Genomic DNA, 13,662 nt, shown 5'->3' on the forward strand with positions numbered 1-13,662 from the left:
CTGAAATAGAGGAACTAATGGTTCAATTTGGTTCCTACATTCTGTTCAGAAGATCTACCTTCAATTGCACAGTATCAAATGAGACAGTGTTTAACACACACTTACGTCGTAGGTGTCCAGTACCAGTGGTTAAGCTTGTTCTAGGAGGTAAGGTGCTGTGATATGGTGGTGTAGTACTGAACAAAATATCATTTGGCAAAGCTTGGTCTAGCATTGAGCTCCGCGAGCTAGCATATGAAGATCCTCTCCGATTGCTACATATGCTCTCATCAGAAAGAGTGCGGTAAAGCGTCTTCCTTGGAGATAGGTTCCCGTAAAATGAAAACTATGTTTTTTCAAAAATATAAATTAGAAAATATGTTCCATCATCATTATCATCATCACTATTATTAATTTATTCATTTATATACAGTTTAATTGGTGAGGTGGCGTCTAATGATTGCTCTAATAGTTCATTCTGTTGATAAGTCTTACCCACTATAGTACACTAACATCAATCATTGTGGGTAATCTGGCATTTTAGCAAAGTTACTGGATTATTAGATTTTCTTCTGACATACAAGCGTTCATCATAATGAATTATTACTTACTGAAATGTTGTATTAACTCCAGAGTAATAAATGAAACCTCTAGCTCTCTGAAGGTAATAGTTGCAAGAATTCTTTGAAATCCTCTAAAACTGTTAATGTGTAGTCTTGATTTAAAGACTGTTCTTTCTAATATCTACCGTAATCCAAGTCATTAGCTATATATAGACTCCAAAATATAACTTGGATTAAACCAATTTTCTTCTACTTCTCATTTACAGAAAGTCCCTTGATCCTTCCAGGGTCCCTCTGATGGAAGGAGGTGGCAATTTTCACTGATTCCCCTTTCCTTTATGCCAGGACTGGGGAAGCTTTCTAGCCCCAAGGGCCAGACTGTTATGTTCTGCCCCCCCCCCCTTGCTGCCTTTGTTTGACAGGTGAGTGGAACCAAACACCTGAGAGCAGAATCATGGCAGGTGAAATCCCAAAGCTAGGAAATTCTTGGAATGGAAGCATACAGCCAAACTGAGCAAAATTCAACCCCACCCTCCTGTTCAGCAGACGATGCCACGAGTGACGAAAGCTAATAGGTAGAAGGGTATGTTTTGGGTAAAATGGCTTCACAGGCTGGAGGTTCCCTACCTCTGCTTTAGGACATCAACCAAGTTCTCTTAAACCCATTTCAGGTATTACTTAACCAGTATGATCACTACACAATATGGAAAGTGGATTATTGGAAATGGTTCCCATGTGGTTCAGGCTGACTTCCCTCACCTTCCCCCTCAGGTTTATATACTGTCACTAAAGTTATATCTAAAAGAATTTGTTAGTTGCTTTCCCTTTCCCAGGGCAACCCAAAGCAGCTTACAACCAACCAAACAGACAGTTATTTCATGATAGCCTCTAAGCTTATTTTCTGGATAACTCTCAAACCTCTCCAGAAATGCCAGTCCAATCCTCTATACTTAAAATACACTTCAAAGAATGTGTTTAAAATGTTCAAGTTACAGCATCCTAGCTCATCCATCAGATTTAACCATAGTCCAAATGTGGAAGTTCAACACCAGTATTTTCAGAAAATTCCTTCCCAAATGAGAATCTATACATAGCAACTTAAAAGCAGGGGTGGCTAACCTGTGGACCTTGAAACGTTGCTTGACTACAACTCCCATCATCCCTAACCATTGGCCATGCTGGCTGGAGCTCATGGGAGTTGGAGACCAACAAAATTTGGAGTCTCAGGGCAGCCACCCCTGCCTTAAAGTGAAACCTCCTGACTATAACCATACCAGGCTTCATGCTTATTATTAGTATTAGCATTACAAGCTCTATACTCTCTCTCATTTACAGCTCTTTTTAGAACTTATCTATATATCAAGCAGTGCTCCCACCACCATAACTGCCTCTAACAGTTACACAGAGACAAAGAAAAAACAGCAGCTAACCTTTCTTCTGCCTTCCTCCACAGAGATGTTGTCTGGCATCATCAACTTCAGAAACTCTTCTTTTGATAAGACTCGCTGACTTTCAGAAACTGTATTCCTTATAGAGGCCTGAAGCTGACTTGATGATAGGCCCTCAACATCACTATACATTCTGTAGAAACAATTTGTTCTTTACAATTAGAGGGAATGTTGCAAAGTTGTTAACTCTCTAAAATGATGATCAAAACTGACACTAAAACCACAGTAACATCATTCATTAAAAGTTCCAAGAAAGTTTTTTTTTGTTTGTTAACATGGGTTCCAACATGGAGGAGAAAACATACAACCCAATTCCTTTTTGTTCCTGGATTATTATTAAATAAAAAAATAACAAAGCACACATTCATGTTGAGTACAGATTAGGTTACTAGTAATAAAGCATGACATTCCTTATACATTTAAGTAATTATATTATTAGAGCATGTTTTGTTATTAGCAGAAATTTTGCAAAGCTGTTTTGGATAAGAAATCAACAGCACATAAAAATGTATAAAACAAACTGAAATATTCAACTGTACACATTCCTTCTACATAGTGATTTAGAATTTTGATTTCATGCCATATTGATAGAAAGCAGCTAACTTTGTCTGGCCTTTCCCTGCTTCTTCCTGGTCTGGGATTATACATCATCTACCCTGCATTTCCTTTCATGATTTAGGCTCTCCTCCTCCACACAGACTTTTCTTCCCCAAGAAAACAAACTCTCCCTTACTCTTGGCATTCCGAAGCTTCAGACTCCTCAGGTGTAGGGCTACCTTCTGACTTTTTCCAGCCAATGACATATTTGCTTATAGCTCCTTGTCGAGGGTAGCATTTTGCTATGGAGCCGGAGATCTGCTGACTGCAATTTTGTGACACTATGTACACTTTGGACGTATCTAATGATCCACTGCTTTTAGGGCCATGTGTGGAAGGACTTCCTGAATGATGTGACCCACTAGAAGAGAGGAAAACACAGAAAACAAAATACACAGTGAAGTACATGAGGAAATATGTGACAGGAAAATATGTCACATACATTTTTTAAAATCTAAAGTCTTCTCAAAAGGACAGAAGCCAGTCATATTTAATGTTATTTGCTTTCTTTGTCCAATTAAAATTAAATACTTTAAAGTCATCTGGCTTCACTGGATGTATTTATAGAAATTCATAATTTCCCCATTACAGCTGATAGGAAATTTATTTTGAAAATGTATGCTGTACAATACTCAAGGCAGTATCCATTAAAAATAAATGGATTAGAAATATAACTTAAAACAAGAAAAGTGTAGAGAAAAACACAACAACAATAAAATCCAGCAAAATGGATGAAGCCACTATTAAGACCAGTACATGCTGGAATACCTAGGTAAATAAAAAATAATTCTCCTACTACCAAAAGGATATCAAGGATGGCACCAGATGACCTTCCATGGGGAGGATATAACATAGTGTTAAGATGTGGGTGAACATATCAGATGGCACGGCGATTCTTCAAACAGCTCTTGTTTATTCACAGGCCAGAACAGAACTGAACTGAAGGGTTCAGCCAGTCTGCTTAGCTCCACTACAACACAACTGTAACACTTTCTGTAACTATTCAATCACTGAACGTCACTTTCAATCCCTTATTTGCATATGTGGACCTGAGTGAAAACTATCTACAGTATCCCCCTGCTGCAGGGTGAGAACTTCAGTACATAACACATAGGTTGCTACAACCAAAAGCCCCACTTCCTGGATCAGCTATATGATTTATTTCAAGAGGCGTGGAATCCAGAGAATGGCCTCAGATAATGACCACTGTGTTTGACAGTGTTATTCTTTGGCTAGACTGTGCCCAATCAATTTTAAAGTACATTTTGTTATAGATTATAAAGCATTACTACATATGTCCCACCTTTCTTCAATTTAACTCAATGCTTAAAACACACCAGTATCAGATAAACTATTCAAAAATATACCCAAACATTGCTGTAAGAGGCCTTTCAAACATCATAGTTTAAACTGACATTTCAGCAAGAAAGATGAACACACACATGGAATTCCTATATTTCTGTGGGTTTTATTCTATTTAGCTGAAAGTTTTTATGTTCTTACTTCACTGCCATCTTCTACAGCTTAGTTAAGTTGAAACTGAAACTACAGAGACCAGATGTACAAAGACATTTAGCACAGAACTTGAAGTGACAGGATTTCAAGTGCCGAGTTGGTTTGTTTGCAAATGTTTTGTATTTCAGAAAAGTAAAAAATAGGAACAATTTCCGCTGGTTAAGTTCTTAAACCCTTAAAAACTCTAAATGTGGAAATCCCAACACACTTTTTAGAAAGTCATGTTCTGTTCCACTCAAAGGACATATGCTTTTACTCAGTATTGCTAGAGACTGCCCTGCAAATCACTACCATCCTAAACCAGCCCCACTTGTTCACAAAACAAAGGTAAAATATGTACACACATTTGAGTGTCACATTCTTCAGTGTCAACATTTTATGCAAAAGTCATGGAGCACTCCATGAACTGAAAGAGCGTGTGGTAGGGCTACAGGGCTTGGTCCAACTTACTGTCACTTTCATGCAGGCTAGCCTTGTCCAACACTGTCACACTCCCCTGATGCCAGCACATTCAAATGATGTCAGAAGGTCTACATAAGTACATCTGTGGCGGCAGTGGGTGGAGCTAGACCACACAGCCATGCACTCACCCAAGCTCTCTTTCAATGCATAGAGGGGTTCATGTGCACCACCCCCAAGATTGCAATAGGCTATATATGCTGGGATAATCCAAAGGGTTTTGTAGATTTAAAAAGTGTAATGTAATTTACAGCTTTCATAATTGAAACATTAGTGGTAGGGGGATATCTAGTTCAATCTTCTGCCACATGGGAAGACTATCCACTCAACAGTGTCCACATATAAAATCATGTTATCTAAATTATGTTGTTGAACAAGCAGAGACTTGGCATACAGCAAAGAAAACAGGTCACATGCTATTATGCAACTGCATGGAATATACAGTTCTATACAATATTGCATATTCTTCTCCTTTTATAGTTTTACTGTCAAGCACATGAAGGCATTTCGTAAGGAAAGTGCCATTTTAGTCTTTCCTCCTCTGTTCTGAAATGTAACATTGTTGAAATGAGGTTTTATAAAAGAACTCATGTAAAATGTAATGATAATAGCAAAAAAAGAAAAGAAGAAAGGGGTAAATCTACGCTTTAACTCAGAACTATCCATCACAGAATTGTGGAGCTGGAATCGTTGGTTGGGGGATTGCTTACCTGGAATGTGAAGATATTTCACTGAGGTCTCCCATGCTACCATCACCTGTATGACTGCTAGAAATGGCAGAAGCATAGCTGTGAACAGCATACATTTTAGTCTCATCATCTGGTCCAGGAGTTTCAGATGATTCAGCCCACTGATCAGTCCGGTTATGTATCCCTGACCGGCTTCCAGCCAGGTGCAAAGGAGCCAAAATTGGAGCAGGCATACAAGGAGCTGTATCAATCCCACTGTCAGTAGAAGCCCCTTTAATGTATGTTAATCCAAGCAAGTCAGTATCCATTAGGTCTTCGGAGCCAAAGTGCTTATCATCACTGTTGCTGGATGTATTACTTGACAGGGTATTACTGCTGGAATGGCTGGAACAGTTTTTGTCTCCAATCTTAAAAAGAAACATTTTACAATACAGTTTTACTTTCTCTTATTCACAGTTTCATCAATCAAAGAAGCAAGCAGCTGCCTCACTACTTGTTGGAAGTGCCAAATAAAAATGAAGCAGATATAATGAATAATGCTAATAGCATAAACTTGTAATATGGATAAAATAATTAGTATTTTGATTAACACATGCTCAAATGCATCTTGGTGGTGGTGGATTTTTTTGAGTGACTTTTTGAATTAACACTTTTTGCTTATTGCATGATTTAATGGATATGCCATTATCACTTGTATTTTATTTTTTTTTAATCATTTGTAAGCTGCTTCAGGACTCTGGCTACGGGAAGCAAAGAACAAATTTAACAAACTAAAGTAAAAGCAGGATGGGAAATAATTTGCCCATTGTATAGAAAAGTCCACTGTGCAGAGTGAATTGTGTTCAGTTCAGAATAAATGTTATAACATAGTTTTAAATTAAATCCCTAACACGTCATATTACATCAGTAAATGTCCATTTTGTTATAAGAGAACCTCAAGATGTTTGCAAGTAATTGAACACAAGATGAACTATTTTAAGAAAAAGACCGGCATCAGCCTCTGCATTTGCCCCTCCTGATGCTAGGCAAGCAAAGGACAGCGAAACCCAAACTGTTCTCACCTTCTCTTCCCCACTTTGCCATAACAAGCAAAGTATGCAAGATTCAAAATCAAGAAATACAGATAAAGTCAACAATATCAGTTCCTCTTGTATTGAGGAAAGTCAATGTTTAAAAGGGTGTGAGGAAAGGGAAAGGGATTTAAAATGCCTGTGTCATATTAAAAAATAGCCAGCACATATCCACCTAAATGTGTATGTATGCAGAAACATAGGATAAGACACAGGATAACCTTGTGCCAATGTTGCTCCCTCAGGTGGCTTAGCTAACCAGTGCTGTTTCGATCCTACAATCATCCTTCAGTCATGAAGATGTGCTGTGACCAGCACTGGTTTTGTCCAGACAGAGTGTGGGAATCAAATCTGCTGAAATAGTAGATTTGATGATTGCTCTTTTGTTTTACTGACAAAAAGGCGATGAACATTTGCTAGCTGCAACACGGGGGAGGGACTGCTTATGCATATGAACTAGAGGAAAGCAAAGAATTTGGCTTGGCATAGTTCCCTTGTCATTTAATTTACCACAAAAGTGATATTTGTGCACAAACAGGCTCTATTTTCCAAATCTCACACTTCAGTTCTCACATTATTTAATTCAGCTGGAAATAATTGTTTTTTAACATCAGGTCATCACCACCACCACACAAATTAACAGGAACAAGCATAACAATATATTCTTATCAGATGCATTCTTTAAATGTGAAATTTCCCCTAAATAAAAGAAGTGCAATTGCTGGTAATTAAAACAGATGCTTATCCCTCACAATATGAAAAGAAATGGCAATGTATGAATGTCACTTGAATACAATAGGAAATGTATTCAGGACTATGCAAGTCAATGTAAATTACGTTCTAATCAGACACCAGAGTGATGCTTACATGAAGCTTTAATCCATGCAGTGCCCTAGAAACCTGCACATGCCCTTTATAATGAGATTGTTTGAGGTCACTGCCAGAAAGAATACTTGAAACTACTTCTGCATCAGTGATGCTTATTAGTTGTGCACACACTTTAGAAAAAAATTCAAGACTCTGGCAATTTATTCCACAACTGAGATTGTAACACTGGCAGATACAACTGGATGGCCTCTTTTCCATTCAATTTTACAGTTTTTCAGTTATTCCATTAAAATGATAGGACGCAAAACAATGCCAAACAGAACTGTAGGACATAGCAAGATACAGAAATAAATGTATTAACCCCAATAGCTCATTCATCTTGCAGGATAGTTTACCATCTGTAATTTGTACTTCCCATTTCTATATGGGGAAGCAGGGACAAAACATACACTTTCAATCAAGTTGGTGGCTCAAATGCAACCAGCTATTTGCACAGCTCTCCCAACTTTTGCAACAGAGACTGTGCCCACATATTTGGAAAGATTCCTAATTTGGGAAACCCTAAGAAAAAAGACTTACATGAGAAAATTTGTTTGGTGAATCCTTGCCACTGTTCTCTTTCTGTAAAGCGCGGTCTTTATAGGAACTCAAGACTTTGGTTGATGGTGCATGCCACTTGGTTTCTGCCATAAATAATTATGTGTTTTAATTTCTAAACGCACAAAACATATTGTACAATGAAAAGAAGCTCACAACTTAATGCTATATGCATCAGGTTGAAACAGTGATGTTCTTTGAAATTTCCTAGAGCAGAGAGTTTACTCTTGCCCATCATCTTAAAAGATAATTAAACTGATGTCTATACAGCTTACTAAATGAGAGTTCTGAATAAGAAGGGCCTGTTTGTACATGTCCTTTTGCTGTGTTATTTCTACAAAACATGGAAATGCAAGCACAATGCAAAATCAATACACACATCCTCTTAATGTTCTGATGATCAAAAAACAGAGGGAGATAAACAGTATCATTTTAAAAGGAGTTATCCCAGTAGCTTTGAGGAAAAAGTAATTTAGCTTGTATGTGGATAAAAAAATATCTTAAAACTCTCTGCAAACAACAAATGTGATGAGATACATATGCAGCTGATTCTAGTCTTTATTCAAGAGAGTACTAAGCGCAGGTGCACAAGACTGTGTGAAAATATGGTAGAAAATGGTGTGTGCAAGGATGTTTGCAATTATATGAGGAAGACAGAAACAGGGAAATAGGAATATAAAAAGAGAGAAAGGAAGTAGCAGAACTGTATTAGAAAAAACAACCTTGTGGAACCATATACACATTTAGCTGCAGCAAAAGCTCCCGATCATACCACAGCACTAATTCTTGTAAGTTCCACATAAGGACAAAAATGCTACCTGATAACTATAAATCTTGAGATTTAGCATGAGTGAATCTGTATTTTCAGCAATCACACTCTCACGTGAAGAAAAATCCTCTGTAGGTTTACACACAAATATGCAAATCTCATATGGGTGGAATCAGGTTTTGGAACAGAGATAGCCTTGATTGGCCTGATGGAGGATTTATACCAGGAGCTGGGCAAGGAGAGTGCTGGTTCTTAACCTCTCACTAGCTTCCAATACTATCAACCATGGCATCCTTCTAGATCACTGAGCTGGGATGAGACTTGGAGAAAATGTCCTTCTTGGCCAGATTTCAGAATGTGCCAGTGGGAATAATCTTTGGGATATAATTGTGTCATAGGGCTGATATTCTCAACCATGTTGTTTAACATTTACATAAAATGGCTAGGAAAGATTTCCAAAGGTTTTGCATTTGTTACCATCAGTATGCCAGTGATAGTTTAAGATAGTTTATAATGCAAAACATTATACAAGTGGAAAACAAACCAGCAAAGCTGTAATTAAACTGAAACAGAATAATAATTACCATTGGGATGCCTGGTCGCTTCCAAAGATTCTTCATGTTCTCTGCCTCCTTCACTCTCCAGTGGACCTGAACCCTGGTGATCATGAAGTAAAGGGGACTGGCACCTATTAACAAAGAAAGAAATTGTTGCTTTCCCCTGCTCACTAGGAAAGCTTCTCATCCAGTTTATAAAATCCCTGCTGTAAAATGGCATAACTATATATTTTCAATATTGACAACTGGTAAGCAAAGAAGAGTAAGACATTCCACAGTAGTTAGAACAATTTAAATATATTCTGCTTAAGTTATTATTTATCTAAGACTTATACACAAAGTTGCCCAAATATAGCTGCTGATACCCCTGCTCAACACATTAGCTCTTATGTTGATTTCTTTTTAAAGTGGGTGGTTTTGTTACAAACTGAACCGCTTTCACTTGAGCAAAGCAGGGTACCAGTTTTTCACTAATCAGGTCTACCCAACCTAGCCCGCTCCCCCCCACCCACAGCCAAATGCTGCTCCAAAAGCGTCTCCTGAGGGTTGGGAGACCCTCTTGAACAGTATGAGATATGACACAGGGGGCTGCAATTGCTATAGGGGACTGGTGAAAAACAGCTCCCTCTTCTTGTGCTAGTTGATGCACTTCCACTAGCAAATAGACACCACTAGATACCACCACCACTCAGCTATGTATGGATTGCCTCCAAGCCTTCAGAGATGGGGCAGACTGACTACAGCAGCACATGCCATATTTACTTGAATCTAATGCGCCATCGAATCTAATGCACACCTCAGTTTTCAGAACCTTGAAACCAAAAGAAGTATTTGCTGGTGAATGTAAACGTGCCATCAAATCTAATGCGCACCTTAATTTTCACAATGTAATTTGGCCAAAAAAGGTGAGCATTAGAATCAAGTAAATACGGTAATTAAATTATTATCTTTACAAAGCCACCTATGAAACATTCTACAACAGCCAGTTGGATAGTCCACACATAAATTAGCTTCTACAGTTACTGTTGATAAAAAGGGATTCAGATGTAAAGAAACAAATACCCATCATATCCCACTTGGTGTCTCCACTGACTACTCCCACTTGGTCCTGGGTCACTGGAGGATGATTGGTTGCTCGGTGAACTTCTGAAATAGTGACTCAAGTAATTAACCATGTACACAGATCTGTGATGCTTCAACAACAATCAATTTTTGAGATAAATTCCTAATGAAATTAGAAATACAGACAACAATATGAAGACATTGGATTAGCTTTTGTGAAATTTAAACCATTTTTAGATGCGGGGACATCTAATGATATGCAGCCTCCCTTCATCCCCACTTCAGTAGCCCTACAATCTGCTCTGGAGGGGCCTGCAACGAGGGAGCAAGAGAATGGTGAAGTCTGCTCGTGTGATACTGGATGTTTCCTACAGTCTGCACATTTTCACATAGTGACCACAATTCAGCACTTTTTAAAGTACATATAGATCGATCCTTGCAAGCAATAGCGTCTTTGGGGTCATCCGCACTTCCATTTGTCCTGTGATTTCTAGGTACGGGCCTGAGAGGGGATTTTTTTTGTCCAGCCCCTTTTCTTTCTTTTTTTTATAAAATATTTATTAAGGATTTTAAACATTGTATTCATCAACCACATATAAAACCATCACCAAAATACAACAAACAAAGAAAAACAGAAAAAAAGCAAAAAGATTTACATATAGTAAAAAACATACGACAAATCCAAATGTCCAACAACCATATTTTCTTAACTTTTTGGACTTCCTCACATCTCCCATTCCTGCATTCCCAGTTATAAACTTATAAGCAGCAATTTATCACCTTATTTCAACTCTTATTTTGTAATTTTCAAATATTATGTCTCCAACTTTAAATATTTTTATCCAATACTTAAATACTTAATTTAGACATAATGTTATTCCAGAATTTATCTTTTTCTCCAATCTCACTTATTCTCATATTTCTTTCAACTAAATTGCTAGTGCCATGTTGCTTTCAGTCCTGCATCCTTCTTAACACTCATACAATTTACAATGTTTTTGTAGATAGTCCTTAAACTTTTTCCAGTCCTCTTCCACTACCTCTTCTCCCAGGTCTCCTGTCCAGTCCCTGGAAAAACCTGCTGCCTACTACTGAATTGGAACAAACGTCAATTGGGTTCTCATTTAACTTTTAAGTCATTTCAGTTTTTAAATAAAGACATCATTCCACAAATATCCATTTGCTCTTGGACGTTTATAGCCATGTTCTATTGACGTTACAAATATAATAAAACTCTCTTGGAATGAGATGAAAGTATTAACCTGCAAGCAACTAATTTCATTTTTTAAAATGCTTGTTGCTCTTATTCCGAAGTTCTTATTTTATTGGTCGACTACCACAGTGGCCGAAATTGCCTGATACCTAGCCTTTATATTCCATTATAAATAGAGAGGAGGGTGTGAGTTTTAATGTCGTCTACCTTTTAAAGTATCATTAGCACTGACCATTGTTTCAAGAAGGATTAGTGGAGGCGAACACTAAGCTCACTGCAGCTCAAATCTGTTAAAACCTTGTCCAGTAGTATATGAATGAGGTTTAAAAAGAAAACAGCTTTTAAAAAATCACTTCATACCAAAGACCAGAAAGGTTTACTAATAAAGCACTAAGAAAATACAGGAATTGATAACAGAGAGAACATATTACCTTGCACCATCTGGCAGCTTTCTGTCAAATGAAGTACTGCGAGGAATGGCTGTTTGCGCCTGCTGGAGAAGCTGCTGGCACTGCAATCTATCAGATGTTCCTAGGATTGGAGAGGCACGAGAAAGAGGCTGCCCTGCAGGAGCTGGCACCCGATGCCAAGTAGTATTCCTCCTGAAAGGGGTTTTATACTCACATGGGGTGCCTTCGCTGTCAAGTTTGTACTCCACCATGGGAATTCGACACAGTTCTGAGCAACCCCTGCAGTATACATAGACATAATAATCTTTGAGTCCTGTAGAGATACAGCCCATCATTTTTTAAAAAAGAAGTATAGCATGTGCATGTCATAAAATGATATGATTATATTATATCAATTATATCATATTATGAAATATGACCCATCATCAGTACTCTTACACTAGATTATGTAAAATTTAAGTTGTCAGAGATAAAACTGAATGCAAAGCAGCTTTTGCAGTCCAAGGAAAACCTGCCTGCTGAACATGCCGCTAGTTTCCCTGGTGTCCAAGATATCTAAGAGTAAACAAGGAAGACTTCAGTGGGGTTGAGGGGTTATTTTATTACCCACAAGTTCACTGAGGGCCCAACTAGAGGATACATTAGCTCCATATCTGTGTTGTTTAAGTGCAGAGGACTATTTTTTTTAAACACATATTCCCTGCCCAGGTGGCCAAGCAGTATTAAGACCCTATTATGGAGTAAGGGGGCTTTAACCCTTTAGCCTCCTTATGGTACCAATTCAGACCAGGCTTCCCATGCTGGCTTCTTGCATGGGGAAAGCGAGCTTTAAAAAACACACTGTGCTAATTGCAAGCTTGAGGGGCCAAATTGACTGCAAAGGGTTAAAACCTTCATTCCCCATCATTCTAAGGTCCCAATCTAGATTGCTAGTAGAGGGATGGGCAATCTTTTTTAAATAAATAAATAAATAAATAAATAAATAAATAAATAAATACAACACCACAATACCTGGCACTTAAGGGCAAATATATGGAGCCTTAAAACTCATCTAGAGGTTATTTGAATGGCTTCTCAGCAGGAAAAGGACAAATTTATCAGCTGAGCCCTACAAAGCCCAAAGCTTGAATAAGTGGAGTTTTCTACCTATAGTGGTCACTAACACAACAAAAACTGAAGCTGATGCTAGGACAGCATCACCTACGTTAAGTATGGCTAGATTTTTTTTAAATCAATGATCTGATCAAGCCTGAGTTTTGAGATAATATAACATGGACCTTTGATTTCAATGGATTTCCCAGAGTTTGATTTCAATGGTCTGTAGACTCATGAGGCTGAAAATCTTTAGCCATGGGAAGTACAGGGTCTAGCCCATCTGTCCACATTGGGAAGGAAAATATGCTGAACATGTCAATAGAACAGGGATAAAGCCTGGGAATAGATTAAGCTAGCAAATTAGCTAACCCTCCTGTTCACTGGACATATGCCTGTGGTTGTGAAATGCAGTGACAGAACTTGATCTGGATATGGGTAACAAAACTTAGGGCAGTGGTGTCTTTAACATTTTGTCAAGCACAGAAGGTGGGAAACCAGACACACATAATCTATTATAATTTGTCCCAGTTGCTGATTGTGGACTGGAGTTTTAACCTTTATAGAAAAGTATCGGAAAGAAAATCATGTGAGAAAATTTTTGGATGTGGAGAGTACTCTTTTTCCAGGGGCAGATAACTTGGAAAACCTCGTAAGTTTCATGATCATGTCTTCATCTTAGGATTTCCATCATAAGCGATGTCCACTAGCATTGTCTCTAAGTTCCCTGCTATCATATTTTCTGGTCTCTGAAGGAAAGGTAGTTGAAGAGCAAAACAGTGTTTTCGCCATGAGATGTAAAGTGAATTCCTTG

General features: G+C 38.0%; 1 protein-coding gene across 6 annotated transcripts in view; it reads right to left on the bottom strand.

The window, feature by feature from the left end:
• SIPA1L2 (signal induced proliferation associated 1 like 2) overlaps positions 1 to 13,662 on the bottom strand; it is a 77,516-nt gene that overhangs the window by 16,220 nt on the left and 47,634 nt on the right. For all 6 annotated transcript variants that reach the window (XM_083496736.1, XM_083496735.1, XM_083496734.1 and 3 more), the window contains 8 exons: positions 11,778 to 12,035; positions 10,134 to 10,217; positions 9,099 to 9,202; positions 7,728 to 7,831; positions 5,272 to 5,657; positions 2,724 to 2,948; positions 1,973 to 2,123; positions 106 to 325 (listed from right to left, as the gene is read on the bottom strand). In XM_083496736.1, the coding sequence (XP_083352862.1) occupies positions 106 to 325; positions 1,973 to 2,123; positions 2,724 to 2,948; positions 5,272 to 5,657; positions 7,728 to 7,831; positions 9,099 to 9,202; positions 10,134 to 10,217; positions 11,778 to 12,035 (1,532 nt within the window). The remainder of the gene's footprint in view (positions 1 to 105; positions 326 to 1,972; positions 2,124 to 2,723; positions 2,949 to 5,271; positions 5,658 to 7,727; positions 7,832 to 9,098; positions 9,203 to 10,133; positions 10,218 to 11,777; positions 12,036 to 13,662) is intronic.

Source organism: Podarcis liolepis (genome assembly GCF_965112155.1).
Source record: "Podarcis liolepis genome assembly, chromosome: 3".
Lineage (NCBI taxonomy): Eukaryota > Metazoa > Chordata > Lepidosauria > Squamata > Lacertidae > Podarcis > Podarcis liolepis.